Genomic DNA, 18,896 nt, shown 5'->3' on the forward strand with positions numbered 1-18,896 from the left:
CCTTCCGTTCCCATGCAGAAGCAACTAGGTCCTCTGCAGCACAGTGTGCTGGGAGGGGAGCCGCACCCCATCAGCCCATGCCTGGAACCAAGGCCTGGTTCAGCCTGCGCACTCTGCTGTCTGTCACTGTGAGCCTGTGGAAGGTCTTAGCATAATGATGATGCAATTATGGTGGTGGTGATGATGATGGGCAGCATTCTTTGAGAGTCTTATTTTTTGTGCACATTATCAGCACTCAATGAATGGCCCTACAACCTATAAGACACATATATAAGAGTTTTGGGGTTTTTTTCCATCTCATTTATTTATTTGGTCTTGTAGCATGTGGGATCTTAGTTCCCTGACCAGAGATCGAACCTGTGCCCCCTGCAGTGGAAGTTCAGAGTCCTACCCACTGGGCACCCTAGGGAAGTCCATATATATATAGGTGTTTAAATATACTTCATATCCTTACACATTTCTGGAGCACAAGTACTACTATGTCCATTTTATAGACTTTGAAACAGAACCTGAGTGATGAAGTAACTCACCCGAGGCCATACAGCCAAGAAGGATCAGATCTTTGAAGCTCAAGTTAAGAATCTCAAGTGTCCCCTTCAGGCTTGAATTGGTGACCTTAAAAGTAACCACAACAGGACAACATATTGTTGCTGTTCAGTCGCTCAGTCATGTCCGACTCTGCAACCCCATGGGCTGCAGCATGCCAGGCTTCCCTGTCCTTGACTATTTTCATTATATCTACATATCGTCACTGCCTAATAAAAATCTGTAGATGATGATTTATTTTAAAGATGACTCATTTTGGCAAGACTCCTCCCTTCCTGCATTTCTTCCTTTTTTCCCCTCTGACTTCCAGTCAGTCTGCCCTCATTTCCTCAGACTTTATATAGTCTGCCATGGGCCTGTGTCCTGGGCATACAAAGAACAAGACCCAGACCAGATCCCGCAAAGCTTAGGTGCTGGAGCAGAAGCCAGACACGAAAGCAGGTTGCCAGGAGAAGCCCTGTCTCTTGCTTGCTCATAGAATGGGAGAGGGGGTGCTGTTGCCCCACACAACATCCAGCATGTTCTGCACTCTGCCTGCATTTGTGAGGGCGCTGCTCATGTCCCATCCGGGCGTGAAATGTAAGGCTCTGGTACCTGAACTCCAATTGCCTTACATCACAGCCACACTCACTCAACTATGCTGACGCGGGTTTAGGTTTTCCTTCTAACAAATCACTTTTTCAAGGTAGAAAGAAGAAATCTACATTTGGAACTTAGTGATCTTTATTTCCCTGACTCTTAGTTGCTGTATTTTATTTTTAAAAAGGCAAGGGGAGGAAAGATAAATATACGCGCCCTAATTACCTGGCAGAGATGCTATCAGATCAAACACAGTTATAAGGCAGGCATAAGAGGACTAAGCATTATGTAAATGTGAGGGCTTTTTGTATATTCTTAACGTGGGGTTTAAAGTTTTGAGTGATGCCATCTACCTGCCTTTACCCTCCACCGGGGCTCATACACGTGCTCTCAGTCTCCTGACATAACTCTATGCTTCTACCTTTCTTGTTGTTTAGTCACATTTTGTTTCTTTTGCAACTCCATGTACTGTGTAGTCCAGCAGGCTCCTCTGCCCATGTGATTTCCCAGGCAAGAAGACTGGAGTGGGCTGACATTTCCTCCTCCAGGGGATCTTCCAGACCCAGGGATCGAACCTGCATCTCCTGTATTGATGGGCAGATTCTTTACAATCTGAGCCACCTGGGATTCCACCCTCAATTCTCTGACTCCTTGTCTTTGCTACCACTCCAGTGGGAATGGCACTGGGAATGGCAACCCACGCCAGTATTCTTGCCTGGGAAATCCCATGGACAGAGCAGCATGGCAGGCTATAATCCATGAGATTGCAAAAGTCAGACATGACTGAGCAACTAACACTTCGGTTTTGCATTTGAATAAAAATGAGTTAGTTTAAAAACAAACATTACGTAAATAATCATACAGAATATGGCCAAAAGATGTGATGGTGCTACTTCAAACTGGGGAAGCATCAGGACAGACAAAACTCTTCTGGGGAGTGTGAAGGTAGAGATGGGGGTGAAGAGATGCTTGTTCTAAGGATCAGATTTGCTGGAAGCAACCTTAGGAATTAATAGAATTATTTACAAAAGAGTGTGACTGTGCAAAAACCTGTGTTTCAAAGGCAGACTGCAACTGAAATGTTTTCTCGTCACTATCATTTCTTCATTGAAATGAAGAAATATGTTCAGATCACATCACACACACACAGCTGTGGGCACTGAATTTCAGAATGGCCCTGGGTTTTATACCCTTTCCCAGGACTGTCAGCCACAAAGGACCCAAATGTGGGTTTGCGTTTCCTTTTTTCCTGCAAAGCACAACACTTTACAAAAAGAAAAACACTTCAAAGGCAATCCCTTTCTCGCATACATTTCAGGGCTCCATTTGAGATCCGCATTTATCTTCCTTATCCAATTACGTGATCAAAGCAGAAGTGTTTGGCCTACTTTGGGGTTTAAAGACATCCAGGGAAAAACTAGAAACATTTAAAACTACCTTTTTTATGCCACACATTTTCCTGGAGGAGAATTGGAATCCACTCTCCCTGCTCTCTCTTAACTCTCTTAGTCTCCAGACACAAAAAGTCAGGTCAGAGAGTTAAGATACTTTAATTGTCCAAGCCATAAAAGATTCAGTTACATCTCTGTAAACACCTGTCTAATCTCAAGTCAGTGTGTCTGGTATCCTCTTCGCTCTCTACAGGGCTACTAAGTTCCTTCCAGAAGCTGCTGAGAAACTCTTGATTTTGTCTGATTAGTTTTAAAGAACGTGTATTAAAAAAAAAAAAAAAAAACCTGAAAAGGGACTTTATTAGTCTCCCCAACACTACTGGGTCTAGCACATCTGTCATGTTAATGCTACAAGATGGAGCTCATGTTTCCTAAAATAGGTCACACCTTGTCCTTTACATCAACACTGTAGGGTTTGAGGCCCTGGCTGAAAAAAACAGCAAATATGACGTCTTCAAAAATATTTCAGTGAACAAACCACCTATTGGTGGATTGATTTTTCTCTGTGGATATAAATCTGTTGTCAGCCCCCAGAATCGGGGCATAAAAGATGACCTCAGGCAGCTGCTGCCATTTGTTTCGGTGGGAAAATGAGGGTTTTTGTCTCTCCCCAGAGGTTAATCCTGTGATGCTCTGAATGTCGTCTGGGCTCTGTTTCTGAAGGGTTACACTGGAGAGGAGCAATGCTTTGTGGTTTATGACAAGATCACGGCAGAATATTTTGTGCACGCTGTGATTTGTATCGCCCATTTGTGCACAGGCCATAAAAGTGCACTTTTTATCAGGAACATTTGTGAATATATAACAGCACGAAGACATATGGCCACTAAATAATTCACAGTTATCTATCTCCTCAGCAGATTCCATACATACCTACCATGTTTTAATGCCTAGTTTGCTCAGAAACAATATTCTTTATGACCCTTCCAATATAAAAATGTTTACTGACTGGCAACAATATATGGATACCAGGGGATTGGGCTATAAGGAAGGGGAAAGCTTTCTGCCTTCTCGCCTCTCCTTGTCCTCATCTGTTGCCACTGAATGCTTCCATCCGGCACATAACCTCATAGGAGAAGGTGTCTTTCCCAAAATTGGGTGCTAAATTCTGACTTCTGGTGTTTGGGCCATGAGATAGGAGTCCCTGACTAACCTTCACCCTCTTCTCTTTTCAGTTCTATATCCATTTACAGTCCCAAGGAGAATCCAAACACATTTGATGCCGCAGCATTTTTCCAGTCTGTGGGGAATTTCCTGGGGATCTTCGCCGGCTCGTTTGCCATGGGGTCTGCATACGCTGTTGTCACAGCACTGATATCCTTTGTCTGTGTGTGGGAAGCTGGGGACTGTTAAGAGCAGGCAACATCCTTGGGATGTTTCTGTGGACTAACAAACTCCAGAGCAGGAAATGGCTAGATGGTCTTGTTGAAGTGCAGTACAGCACCACTGGGGCCATCTTGATTCTGAAGCATAGGCTGATACCAGTGGAAGAGGGGCCCGGCTCTTTTCCTGCCCAAGGCCAATTCTAGCACTGCTCATACTATCTGATCCCAAGATATCAACAGTCTTAAAAAATTCCCACCTAAGAATACAGGTGGCCAGGGGGATATCAGGCTTGGCTATATTAAGATTAAGAAGAAGAAGTGAATATCCAAAGTCAAGAATAAAACAGGATTGACTCAAGAGTGACATAGTAAGTATTTTCTGCATCCTTTGTAAACTCGTATCAATCACTAGTTCAGAAGGTTGGCTAAATCAAGAATCATTGTGGGTTTAAACGAGTATCCATAGCTATTTTATGAAAGAAGAACAGCAAGCAACTTAGAAATGATGCTTGCCATATCCAGGCAATTGTGTCATCCCACTCCCTCTTTTTCAGCAGAGAGGTGGGAGGATGGGTAGAGTTCCTAGAGAACTTGAGTCAGGGAAAGAAGCTTGTCTGGTGGTCTCCTCACTCATAGAAGTTACATGGGACAAAAATGTCAGATTCTAGGAGGAACCAGAAGGCTAATGTCAAGTATGTGGGCTTAACAGAGTCCAGAGAGAGGAAGCAGGGCAAAGGATTAGAGATCTTGGGGGGAAAGGGAAGGACTAAAGGAGAACGGTGGAAGAGAGGTCAGGGATCAAGGCAAGGAAAGCAAAATGTTGGACTCTTTTTCCATGAGGACTGACCCAACAGTTCACTGAGCAACTGCTAAAAGGCTAGGTTCTACTAAAGCTTTCTCAGGTAAGTCAGAATATGAATAAAACATGGACCCTGCCTCCAACTAATGACAGGCTTGGAAAGACAAACTCTACAGAAAGAGTTGGATAGAAGGTGAGTGCTAAAGCTGCAGCCACCTTATTAAGGTTATAAAAATATAAGGATGAGGCCACCGTGTCTGGAAAAGTCCAACAGACTCTTGGCCAATCTGATGATTCTGGAAAATAACCTGAAAAGCAGGATTTACATGCAGGGGAGGGGACTCAGGCTTGACCTGAAAGATAGGTAAGATGCAGGAAAAGACCACATAGGTAGTTCACGAGAAGATCAGCATTCACAAAGGTCAGGGGTGGGCGGCACTGACATGACCTAGAGCAGTTGTCCCAGGGAGGACCTTAGAGCTCGGGCTGGTGCGCAGTGCAAAATGAGCAGACACAAGTGTGAAGGAGTCAGCTTGTGGAGTACCTTGGAGTGCCACTCAAAGGAGCCTGAGCATCTCTTTATAGTCCACAATGTGCGATTCAAGTTTTCTCCAAGGATCATGACACACTGAAGGTCTTGTGTTTAAAACATAAATAAGGAACTGGTATGAAGACTGAATGAGAAGAGGAAGGTTGAAATCAAAGAGAACTGTGATCATGACCTGTAGGAGAAAGTCAGAAAGGAGGTCAATGTAGAAGACCCTCTAGGACTCAGTGATTGGTTGGTTCTATGAGATAAACAAGAGGAGAAAATCAAAAGACCACCCCAAAGTTTTGTCCTGGAAACCCTGGAGAATGTCAACTCCATTGACAAAAGTAAGTCAGAATAGGTAGGGTTGATTTCCAACAAAAAAGCAATGATTAACAATCTACCCAGTACTGGTGATACGTCAGGCCTCCTGACGTATCACCTCCTACTTGTTTTACATGTAATACCTCATTTAATCTTCACAATGGTCATATCACACAGATGCTATTTTTCCAGAAAAAAAAAAAGCTTAGAAAGCATAAGCCCAAAGTCATGCAACTAGGAAGTAGACCCAAGGTCAAACCCAAGGTATGAAACCAAGACACAGACCATGCCCAGACCACACTCTTGATCACTACTCCTCTTTTTTTTTTTGCCTCATAATCATTAAGGGGAATTACAATGGAGGTTACGTGTTGTTTGGTGTAGAGAAATAGTAATGATGATAGTAATGATCATTTGAGGAACTAAAGAGCCTCTTGATGAAAGTGAAAGAAGAGAGTGAAAAAGCTGGCTTAAAACTCAGCATTCAAAAAACAAAGATCATGGCATTTGGTCCCATCACTTCATGGGAAATAGATGGGGAAACAGTGTCAGACTTTATTTTTTGGGGCTCCAAAATCACTGCAGATGGTGACTGCAGCCATGAAATTAAAAGGTGCTTGCTCCTTGGAAGAAAAGCTATGACCAACCTAGACAGAAAAAAAGGAGATATTACTTTGCCAACAAAGATCCATCTAGTCAAACTATGGTTTTTCCAGTAGTCATAATGGATTTGAGAGCTGGACCATAAAGTAGGCTGAGTGCCAAAGAATTGATGCTTTTGAACTGTGGTGTTGGAGAAGACTCTTGAGAGTCCCTTGGGCTGCAAGAAGATCAAACCAGTCAATCCTAAAGGAAATCAGTCCTGAATATTCATTGGGAGAACTGATGCTGAAGTTTAAGCTCCAATACTTTGGCCACCTGATGCAATGAACTGACTCATTGGAAAAGACCCTGATGCTGGGAAAGACTGAAGGCAGGAGAAGAAGGGGATGAAAGGATGAGATGGTTGGATGGCGGAACCGACTTGATGCACATGAGTTTGAGCAAGCTCTGGGAGTTGGTGATGGATAGGGAAGCCTGGTGTGCTGCAGTCCATGCGGTCGCAAAGGGTCAGACACGACTGAGCAACTGAACTGAACTGAATAATAGTGAGAAGGTTAGATGGCATCACCAACTCAATGGACATGAGTCTGAGCAAACTTCGGGAGATAGTAAAGGACAGGGAAGCTTGGCATGCTGCAGTCCATGGGGTTGCAGGGAGTGAGACAAAACTTAGCGACTGAACAATAGTAATGATCACAACATTTTGTGAATGTCTAGCATGTGTCTTTATATATATCTCCTCATTTGAATTTACCCTATAAGACATATTATTATTATTCCTGCTTTATACATAAGGAGATTAAGTATTCATAGCTCACTCTGAGTCACACATGTCAGTCATAATGGGCATGATATTAATATCATCTTATATATGTTGAGAACCTTACCAAGTGCCACCTATTATCTTTTATATTTTGCATAGATTATCTCAGAGAGTTTTTATAAGAATCCTGGCAAGGAGATACTAGTATTCTCTCAATTTTCAGCTGAAGAAACTGACGCATAATTTTAGACAACTTGTCCAAGGCCACACAGCTAGGATATTTTAGGGCCAGGACTTAAACCCAGGCTTTCATCCCCAGGGATGGCATGAAGCAGAAGAGCTGAGATTGGAACGTTTCTCTGCCTGATGTGCAGGAAATGTATGAACACATAAGTGAACAGATTTTGATAAGAGAAGGGAAAAAATTCCTGGAGACTGGAAGTCTGCCCTGACATTGGATCAGATCTGGGGAAAGGGGTGCTCCTCCTGATAAAAAATTGCTTCCATATCCTTACTGAATCTCTTTCCAGAAAAGAGATTTCACAAAACAGATTCACTTAAATTACACTAATTGAAAAACTTACACATCCATTGTCACATGCCAGGCACTCTTCTATATACCTAGAAGGTAGATTGTACTACTTATGCCCATTTTCAGATATGGGAACCAAAGCACAGTGTGGCCAAGGTACACATCTAAGCTGATACAATGAATATGAGCCCAGGTAGAGTTGCCTTTTAGAGGTCATGCTCCCAACCACGATATAATCCTGGTATTGTGTGCTTTCTAAGACTTTACAAAACATTTTTAATAATGTCATCTCATGTTACTCTTCACACTGTGGGGATAGGTATTATTCTTATGCCAGTTCACCTTGGATACAAATAAGGCTCAGAGAGGTTATCATACTGGTCAGAAATCATACAGCCAGTGACTGGCAAAGCCAGGACTCAAACCCAGATCTTGAACTCCAGAGGTCATGCTTTTTGCTCCCCTGCCTGGCTGCTAAACATCTCTTAAGATGGAATCTCTCTTAGATTTTTTCCAGAAACATAAAATTGCAATGTAACATTTCCTTGTCTGTCAGGGCATTTTCTGCCTAATGGTGGATACAACTGCAGTTGTAGCCCTTTACCATCCATCACATACTCCTAATCATCTCCCCGTAGCCCATTCTCTGCAAGGCTCAAATCACTGTGCCTTTGTTCTATTTGCAATTTATAGATGATTGGCCAAGTGTCATCTTGGCCAAAATGAACAATTGCCCGTCAAAGGGCATCTTGCTTGACTTAGAAATAATACACATTTTCCTCTATCCTACTTATGCAAAGAGAGCCTGGGCAGCTTCCCCATCACTGAACAAAAATGCTCCTCCTGATCCAGTTTCCATCCCTAAGAGAAGAAAAGGCTCTTCAAGGTGATCTGTCCATAGACCAGCATTCCCTGGGGAGCAGTGGCCTGGGAGGCCACTCCTGGGAGTGACCGGCTGGCAGCATCTCCATGAGACATGCTCTCCTTGACTTTATTTTTCCAGATCTGCCAGTCTCCTGAAGGGCACACCCAAAGGGTTGAGGCCAAATTTAAGGGGTTTTGTGTCTCCACTTAGCTGACTTCATCCTCTTAGTAAGACATCTTTTTTAGTCTCAAGACCACTTTGCGTTTTTACAGCCGTGTTCAGCCCCCAATGAAGCATGACTCATGCGGGCCTTCAAAGGGAGTCTCAGCAAGAGAAACAGTCAGGTCTGAGAATTGGTTCTCTCCTCTAAAACTATCACCACCAGAGTTTTCTCAGCCAAGAGGGAGATTCATTCATAAAAGCAGTTGTTGTTTCCCTTAACGCCTCTTTGTCACTTGACCAAATTCACCAAACTGTGCGAGTTCCCTATGCTGGAAACGGGCCTGTTTTTCCTCCTGTCTTGGAGCGCCTTTCTGTCTGCAGAGGCCGCTGGCCTAACAGGTCAGTGCTTCGTCCTGGGCAGCCCACCGGATGTGTGAATACCTGTGTTTCCCGCCCCTCACCAAGCCCCGCTCCCTGACCCTGCAGGAGGTGAAATGGATTGTGTCAGAATCAGCCTCTCCTGGGAGGAAAAAAAAAAAAAATGCATCCATTATATGACAGCTCAATCCAATCGGAAGTCTCCAAAGTGCCGATTCCTCTTCTCCTTGCTGGTCAGGAAGGAGACGTTGAAATCTGCAAATGACCGATGTACGGATGGACGGTTTTACACACAGGAGTCTCCGCTCAGAGTGTGAAGGGACGCACGGCTGCTTTGTGGGAATGAGTGCTGGCTTTCCACTGGCTGTTAACAGCGACGCCCACGTAGGCTGTCTCTCCGGGTGTGCGCCTCACCACACCCAACGATATTTTAAAATCTTTGCCTACGTTCGGTGGCACACCAGAAAACAAGGAGCTAACGCGGTGGTTTCGGTTCAGGGTTCAGTGTCTCTTAGCGTAGAAGGTCTATATGTAGAGTCCTCTGAGATGGAACGGTTGATGGAGAAAGAGGCAGTCCCTAAGGTCCCCCGGGAGGAGAGGGGAGGCCCGCGGGCGGGGGCCAGCAGCTTGCATCCCGTATCTGAATTCTGCAATTAGACTGCCTTTCTGCAATAGCGAGGGTTCACGCTTGGGTAGCTGCAACGATTGGGTGCTTTTCCATGTAGAAGAATCACCGTGGCTCTGAGCAAAATGTCAGAGCTATTTCTTTCCTTTGGCCTAGTCTCCTCCTTCTCCCGGGTTTGAGTCCTGGATCCCTTGCTGTTTGCCACATCTAAATTGATCAGATGGTGAGACCCCACCCCCTGAAAGCGCTAACTGGGAATAAGGTGTGCCTCCGGGGTACTCGCATTTTAATAGGTGGTTCTTTAAGTGTAAATAATAATGAAAGTTGATACAGAGAAAGCTTACAATGAGCCAGGTGCTGACTAACTGCCTTTCATGGATGTTCGGATTAATTTACAGAAAGACCCAACATTAGGGACTATAACCAGTTTACTTGGCCAAGAGCCAGTGGAGGAGCTGGGATTTCAGACTAGAAGCCTGGGCATCCAGAGCCTGGGCGCATGGGCACCAAGCACTGCGACCTTGAATGAAATTATATCTTTGGAATATGAGGCAGGCCTTCAAGAGGAGGAGGATATTTGGGGTCCCAGGGGCCTGCCTGGTCCCCTTGCTTCTAGGCTGGTTTGGGCTTTACTATGAAAGCCATGGCAGATCTTTTTTTGTAATGATAATCTGTTGCTCCAGGCATCTGACCCACCTTACTTCATAGCCACAGGGAACCAGGCTGTTGCCACAGGCTTTGATAATGTTTGTTGCTGATACAAACAGCCACCTGCCAGCTTTTATGACCCTATAATCAAGACTACATTACCAGAGTCCACCCAACCAGACCATGTATCATTCCAAACCACTCTAACACAACATCCATTGTATTGGAGCTTTGCCTTGTTATTAGAAAGGTTGCTAAAGAGCTTATGCATTGCAAAGAAAATGGATACTTAGTGTCTCTTAAATGAAATAATGGAGTGAAAAGTTTACATAGGTCATTCGAAAAGTTGTTCCCTTTCCTCCACATTTTATGCCCTTTTCAGCACTTAACATGGTATAAAATAATGTAAGCAATGTTAACAATAAGAATACATATTTGACCTTCTGAAAAGGTAAAGTATCTTAACTCACCTGATATTTTTTAGTCTACAGTTTAACATTGTAATAGAACACACAAACATACACACATATCCCAATGCCTAAGATTGTTTCTGTGTGTGAAAACTGTCTTATTATTTCATGATCCAATTCAGCAAGATCATGTTTTCTTAACTCATTTTAAGATTATGGTCCATGTATAAATTATTGGTTTATCTGCGCCTTGCTCTTTTGCTACACTTTGGACCCGATATCCTTATTGGATACCATGCAGACCTCGTCTAAAGAGCCAGTATCATGAGTTGAGTGGATGCATGCATGGGCTTTAGTAGCAGAAAGACCCAAATGCCCACAGCTATACCCAGGGGAGCACTTAACCAGAACAGAACTTCAGATTAAGCAACAAGTCAGACAGGTGTTTGATACAAATCAAACTTTTTAAGTGTGAGCATTTTGTACTGCTAAAGACCAAGCCTGCTTATTACTTATGTGTTTGCTTATTACTTGATCCCTGCCTATTTCTAAATTGGCTTAGAGGCAACTCATAACATGAGCCATGCATATCATGGGACCATTTAGTTGAGGCTAGACACTCAAGTGCTTTGGGATAGAGTCATTCTGCAAAATGAGACAGCTGTTCATTGCTGTGGTTTGGCAATAAATATGGCTCTGAGCTTTCTGGCAGCCAAAGCCAGAAGAGAAACATGAGTTGTACAGGAATAACACAGTATTATAAAAGGAAGTCACAATTATTTATAAAAATGGGTATGCTTTTTTTGCTAAAATTTTAGGTGAATTTATCACACACATCTTTATATAAGGGCCTTTGAGCACCATAACGGACAATGTATAGTTTTAGGAAAGATGGAGATCCGTTCTTTATGTAGTCATTTCTCATATCAACCTTCAATAATATCTGACAGTGTGGTATTAAATTACGATTCCCTGGGGATATTTCATGTAATAAGAAAACCCTTTCAGTTCTAATCCACAAGTAAACTAATATAATACGAAGCTAAAAATGTAGGAAATCTTTCAAAAAGTGCTTAATGAATAAACAGATGATGATGAATATAGTGAATGAAATGAAATAAGATATAAAGAGTGTATGAGTTTCTGCAGTAGTAACCAACCATCCTGGGGCTGTGTATGGGTTCCCTAAGAATACCTCATGTATGTCCTTGAAATGGTGCTTACACACAATAGTTTCTCAGCAGAATTCCCCCAACCCTGCCATTGCTAGGTGGGAGCTAGAGAATGCCAATCAAGTGAGCACCCCCACTTCACCCCTTTTATTTGTTCCACAGCAGCAGCAGCAGCAGTATTTTGACTGCCTATTAATAACTATTGTTAGTATCTGTCTGAATTCATCTATGCTATGCTAAGTCACTTCAGTCGTGTCTGACTCTGTGCACCCAATAGACGGCAGCCCCCCAGACTCCCCTGTCCCTGGGATTCTCCAGGCAAGAACACTGGAGTGGGTTGCCATTTCCTTCTCCAGTGCATGAAAGTGAAAAGTGAAAGTGAAGTCACTCAGTCATAATTAAATATATGCAGGGGCTTCCCTGGTGGGTCAGTGGTAAAGAATTCACCTGCCAATGCAGGAGACATGGGTTCCGTCCCTGGGTCAGGAAGAGCCCCTGGTGAAGGAAATAGCAACCCACTCCAGTATTCTTGCCTGGGAAATCCCATGGACAGAGGAGCCTAGTGGGCTACAGTCCCTGGAGTCACAAAGACTTGGACACAACTGAGCATGCACACAATATGTGTATCTAACTATATTTTTATTTTTAAATAATGATTTTTTTCACTTGACAATTTTATAGTGAATATTTTCATGATATTAAATATTCTTCTATATTATTTTTTATGGCTGCCTAGTATTATACTGAAAGTGTTAGTCACTCAGTTGTGTCTGACTCTTTAAGACCTGTACCTGTCTTTAAGCACTGTACCTGTCAGGCTCCTCAGTCCATGGAATTCTCCAGACAAAAATACTGGAGTGGGTAGCCATTCTTTTTTCCAGGAGATCTTCCCAAACTTAAACCAGGATCTTCTGCATTGCAGGCAGATTTTTTACCTTCTGACCCACCATGGAAGCCCCACTATAACATATTAACTTGCTATAATTTATTATATCAACCTTTTGATCATTTATAGTTTTCAACATTATTAATATGATTGCTGTGATCATCCTTTTAGCTTGATATATAAACTTCTATTTATATAACTACCTAAAAATAAAAATCCTGGGTTAATGAAAATGCTAAAATTTTAATGTCTTGGAAAAATACATCCAAGTTATCCTTCAGAAAATTTGTATTCCTTTATACTTTCACCAACAATGTAAGAGAGAGCTCATTCACTCCCATCTTCACCCCCTGAACTCATATTCCCTCCTGCTAATTTGATAATCAACCTCCATTTCATTCTGATTTAAATTTATATATTTTCACTGAGGAAAGGACTTTAATTATATGTCATCATTGGCAATTTATATTCCTCCCTTGGTGAACTACCTGTTTATGCCCTTTGTCCTTTTTTTTCTACTGAAGTGTTTATCTTTGTCACAAATTTTAGAGGCTCTTTATTGAGTCAAAAATATTAACTGTTGACTATCTTGTAGGCTACAAATGCTCTCCATTCATGGTTTTGTCTTTTAAATATATTGTATTTTGTTTGTTTTACATAAGGGAAAAGTTTGGTTTAGACATTTTGAAGGTTCATATGGTTAATTTTTTCTTTCCTTAGAAAGTTCCAAGTTTTATTAATTTCTGCTCTTTGTCGTTGTTTAGTCACTAAGCTGTGTCTGACTCTTTTGCAGCCCCATGGACTGTAGCCCTCCAGGCGCCTCTGTCCATGAAATTCTCCAGGCAAGAATACTGGAGTGGGTTGCCATTTACTTCTCAGGGATCTTCCTGACCCAGGGGTCAAACCTGCATCTCCTGCATTGGCAGGGAAATTCTGTACCACTGAGCCACCAGAGATATAATTTCTGCTTAAGAAGCCCAATATTATTAATAATAATTTTTACTTTATTTTTATTTTATTTTAATATGTGTCTGGTTTTTTACACATTAGAATCCAAACTGGAACTTGTTTTGATGTGAGGAATATGAGGTGTGAGATATAGCAAGGATTTGATTTTCTTCCTAGATTGTTATTCACTCATCCTAATACCTTTCAACCTTAACCTATGAATTTTTAACATAATGTCCATGTATGTAGGTACATATATGTGTATATATGTTCTGGCTTTCTGTTATTCCACTGAGCTTTTAGTCTTCACTGCTTTCATCATTTCAGCTCCATGGTTCATTTTAATGGTTAATAGATCCATTTCTCATTCCCCTTCCCCATTTTTAAGAGCTTCTTTGCTATACTCACATGTTTATATTCCAGAATCACTTGAAAATAACATTATGTCTCAAGCAGAAAATAACTTTAGGACTATGGTTAGGGTTGTATTAAATTTTTAGTTTAATTTGAGGAGGAGTGATGTTTTTACAATGTTGAGTCTTCCCACAGAGGAATATGTTATGTCTCTCCATTTATTCAAGTCATCTTTTATGGCCCTTAGTAAATTTTTATAGTTGTCTTCGCATTAGACCTACAAATTTCTTGTTAAGTACTTTTTAAGCTATTTTATATTTTTGGCATACTATGATGAATGGAAACTTCTTATATGATAGTTTCTGCATGGCTATCGTTTATATGCATCTAGACCTCACTATGCTATTTGATTTACTATCTGCAGCTCTGAAATATAGAACCTGAGCTGATGTGTAGAATTAGGATTGATGGGCCAAAGTTATATTAGACTATCAGGTTCATGAGAGCTATATCAGCACCAGCAGTGTGGCTGAAGCATTCTAGGCAGTCAATATCTTTTGAGCAATGGAATGAATGATTTTAGCTCAACAAAAGGAAAAATTTCTAAAATGTGAGTAACAGACTGTGTCTAAGTTAGTGACTGCCTTATCCCTGATAATAGTCTTTTCTTTTTCTGTATTATTTATTTAGCGTTGCACTGGGTGCATTGCTGCACACAGCTTTCTCTAGTTGTGGTGAGCAACGGCTTCTCTGTGTTGCGGTGCACAGGTTTCTCATTTCTCTAGGTGCACGGGCTTCAGGAGTTGTGGCCCATGGGGTCTAGAGCATGGGCTCAGTAGTTGTAGCACATGGGCTTTGTTGCTTCACAATATCTGGAATCTTCCCAGACCAGGGATCAAACTCGTGTCCACTACATTGGCAAGCGGATTCTTATCCACTTTACAACCAGGGAAGTCCCTGATAACATTCTTATGAATTCTTTATGACCACTGGTCAAGGTATTTCAGAGCAGTTTCATACATCAACTAAAGGGTGTATCATAAATTACATTAAGCTGCAATTTCATTTCTCTAACTCTTAACTGAAAATGGAGACATGTAGACCCAGGGAAACAAGAGCCTAGTCTACAAGAATATGGTGGGCATATGTTGGCTTTGGCAACCCAGCATCTATTCTCACTTTCACTGGTAGTAGCATCCTGATGTTACTGAGTGAACTACCTTTCTCCATCAGATACCATCTTGTTAACCAAGGTACCCCATCCTCACCTGCCAAAGAGAAAGGGGGCATCTGAAGCAAGGTCAACCAGACACTCCTTCCTGGGGGTGTGAACCTTTAGGAGGAAGTTAGAAGGATGTGTAACTGTTGGCACCCGGACTTTCCAACAGAAAAACCCTGTTGGGAATCTCTATTCCTGCCATAGATCCCTGGAGCTGCCTTTATGCTTCTCCCCTCCAATAAATTCCCTTCTGGTCACAGTTGCCAGAATTAGTTTTCACTGCTTGCAAACAGAGAAATCTAAATAGTACAAGGGAAGAAATAATCCATGAGGGTATTTCAACAAAATAAGCTGTGTAACTTGGTGACACTTCAGAAGGGAAAAGAGGCTCAAGGACAGCACAGCCTCTAGGCTTAGATGCTTGGACTGTCTTATGCCAGGTGCATGGTGATACACAAACAAAAGGAATCAAGCTCACAAAGACAGTTTTCACAGTGTTCATTATTCTTTTTCAATTCATCTCCTTGTAAGATTCATTATGAACACTTCAGTGTGTGTGTGGGGGGCTCGCTCATTACCACAATTTTCTGCTTTCACTTTCAGTTGTTACTAATTTGATGATGATCATTTGATTTATTTTGATCATCTTTTGCTTCAAGGGCTACATTTGCAGCCGCCTCGTCTCAGTCTCTTGGAAATTGCACCTGCAAATGTTCAGTCGTCACATAGAAGAACTTAGTTTTATGGAAACAAGTGGCTTTTAGACATGCAAATGAAGGTTGGCATTTCTATTACCCAGAGGTCTGATACTCTGCTATTGGAAATATACAAGCGCAGTCTGAGAAAAGTTTTATGTAGGAAGACTGGGCAGAATGTCAAATGCTAGTGAGAAGTCTTTCTGGAAGATGAGGGTGTGTAGATAGAAATGGAATTTAAGGAGTCTTCACAAGCCACAAGCTGGGACAGCAGAGAAGGAAGAGAACGTATGTACAAGTGTCTGCCCTGATTACAAAATCAGCCACTGAGGGGTCTCAGATTTCTAACTCTTCTGATAATTTGCGGAAGGATTGGAAGAAGTCACCCTATTAATTGGTATGTCAGTTTTCTTTATTGCTGAAGTAAAAGGATTTTATCATTTTGTAGTGGAAGGACATTGCACACATACACACAGAATGTAGCTTTTGAGTAAATACAGGACCCATGGGACCCTCTCTATGAGGTACCTGGTACATATGCATACCTAAATTCTGATCAAGTAGAATTTTTCTTGGCCAAGTTTTTAAAAGTCATCAGGTTACTGAGTCATTATTCTAAATTGAATATGGGAAATAATTCAGCAGTATTATTTATAGCATAATCTCTGGTGGAATTGAATCCTGTCACAGAAGCCACTTTTTCAGTTTATAAAGATAACCGAAAAGCACAGCTGGACAGGTTGTTTGAAAATTCATTTTTATAATCTGTTTCCCAGCTGAGACTTTGGGGGTCAGGTTTTTGCCAGAAGCAAACTTTCAGGGACTGTCATTAAACGCTGGAGGAGTAAGATTTCTAATGGCAACATTGGCACTGTGTCTAATGATTTCTCTGCTTCCAGGCACTGCTGTAATAAAGGCAGCTTCCATTTTTAGGTTCCTGGGGCACGTTTTATGTCTGCTGGAAGTGAAGAGGGAGGAGGGAGACGGTTGGCATTCCTCACTTTCTCGTATAGAAAGTTAAACAGTATAACCCATGATTTACTCGGGTTAAGATGGTTTCCATCTAAGAAAATAAACATGTAAAAATCCGAAAGAAAGAAAAAACAGCCCTGATTACTAACCAATGCTATTGGGCTTTATAGTCTTGTTCTAGAGAGTAAAAGACTGAAAAAAATTTTTTGAACATAGAAGAGTAAAAACGAGTGACTCCCTGGCCCATTTACTGAGGAATTGACCAAGATGTCTGAGAGAGAGCACTCAGCACACACAAGCATCAGGGGCAACAGAAAAAGTTAATTCATTCCAATCCCATCACCGAGGTTTGTTCTCCCATTGGTTTCAAATGACAAGGGCCTAATTACATTGTCATGAAAAGGAAAAGCTGACACTTGAAAGCTCGGGTCCTGCTTATCTGTCAGGTCAGCTCTTGAAAAGCTTTTGGAGAGTAAGTAGTCAGGAAAAGCAGAACCTGGGAAAGTCTTTCTTTCTTTTTTTTTTTAATAGACAAGGAGGGAAGATTTCCAAATGAAATGACTATTACTGGGCATGTTGCAACTTTACTTGGTCTGAGTAAGTAAGCCGGCTCATTACTTCTCATCTCCATCATCTCTCAGCTTGGCAAAAGCTTGTCTGAAACTCTTAAGAAGGCTTCTAGTTCAGAGGTGAATGTGTTCCATTTGTCCTGCCACTGAACGCATTGCATGACTGGATGGGAAATACATTTCTAGATCTCAGTAAGTAAATTCCCGGGAGAGAACTTAGTTTGCCTTGTTTCTCAAATCAAGTCTGGCCAGTTTTAGCTTCTAAATACATGTCATTGGCTGACACCTCAGCTTCAAACTGTTCTTGCTTTCATATTGACAGGACCATATGAGTCCAACTTATTAGCCAACAATTCAACAATAAATGAGGTGTATTGAGTGTTTTCCAAGCCAAAAAATAAAGCCGGAGGCTCAGACTATTTATTAGGCATTCAAACTGCAGCAATAGACACCCAAAATTCTCAAGGGGGTTTGTTAACCAGCTCGCTGAACTGAGAGTGAACACTCAATGACACCATCTCAATAAACACAGGTGTAAAGTATATCTCCTCGCATAAGATCTCATTAACTCACACCTGCACTTTCTTGAACCAAATGGCTCCTGGTTTCAGTATGCAAACGACTTTGCACATGTAACTTGAATAGTGAACAAATTTACCTCTGTTTTCTTCACTGTAAATATTTTCCGTCATTATTTAACATCTCCTCATGGTGCCAGCAGGCACAGGGAAAAAAGAAACCTCTTTCTCTGTTGCTCATGTTCTGCCCAAGCGTGTAAAAATTTGTCCGAAGATAGATGGCACAAATAATTAACATACAGGTGAAGGAGAAAGAGGAGTCGAGGATACTGGGAATTATATCAAATGGATCAATGGCTCATTTCAGCAAAATGGGGTATATAAGTGAATGAATACATGTCGTAGAGGGAGACACAAAAATTAGTTCATTCAAAAATCTGGGCTCTATGCAAGTGTGGAACCTCCACACATAAAGGCCATTGAGTGTAGACACCTGGAATGAGGCTACTTACTGGAGCCTTAGGTGACACTGGTATGTCCATGTATTAGCTGACTCCAAGGAAATGAGAACTGAAAAGCAGTAAGCCTGACAACACCAACCTTAAGGTGGGAAGTCAGGGATCTAAGTAAAAGGGTGTTTTTCTTCACTCTGGACCTCAAATTAATTTGCCTAAGTACTCACTACTACATTGTTGAAGGAATTTTTGTTTGTTTTAAATGGAAATTTATAAACCTTGCAACATGGACGGAAAGTAATCTTGAATGCATTGGAGGATCTAGAAATAAGAACATAATTTGTGGTGTTTTCTATATTGATATTCTCATATCCCATAGACTCATGTTTCATCTGCCAACTGTAGCATTGTGCAATATGGTGAATTAGACCGTAATTGTACTCTTGGCAAATTTGGAATCCTTCATATTCCCTAAAGGAGATTTCCATCTTGTTAAATCTTTGACTTTTCAATTCTAAGTTCATGTTCAGCAGTGGTGTAGGAAAACTGTCAGAAATGTCTCTTTTTAC

At 41.6% G+C, this 18,896-nt stretch overlaps 1 protein-coding gene across 4 annotated transcripts in view; it reads left to right on the forward strand.

The window, feature by feature from the left end:
- Positions 1-18,896, forward strand: part of SLC9A9 (solute carrier family 9, subfamily A (NHE9, cation proton antiporter 9), member 9) — a 656,333-nt gene that overhangs the window by 310,358 nt on the left and 327,079 nt on the right. For all 4 annotated transcript variants that reach the window (XM_010858137.1, XM_010858138.1, XM_010858139.1 and 1 more), the window contains 2 exons: positions 3,752-3,890; positions 8,772-8,877. In XM_010858137.1, coding sequence (XP_010856439.1) covers positions 3,752-3,890; positions 8,772-8,877 — 245 coding nt within the window. The remainder of the gene's footprint in view (positions 1-3,751; positions 3,891-8,771; positions 8,878-18,896) is intronic.

Source organism: Bison bison, unplaced genomic scaffold (assembly GCF_000754665.1).
Source record: "Bison bison bison isolate TAMUID 2011002044 unplaced genomic scaffold, Bison_UMD1.0 scf7180017864384, whole genome shotgun sequence".
NCBI classification, from domain to species: domain Eukaryota; kingdom Metazoa; phylum Chordata; class Mammalia; order Artiodactyla; family Bovidae; genus Bison; species Bison bison.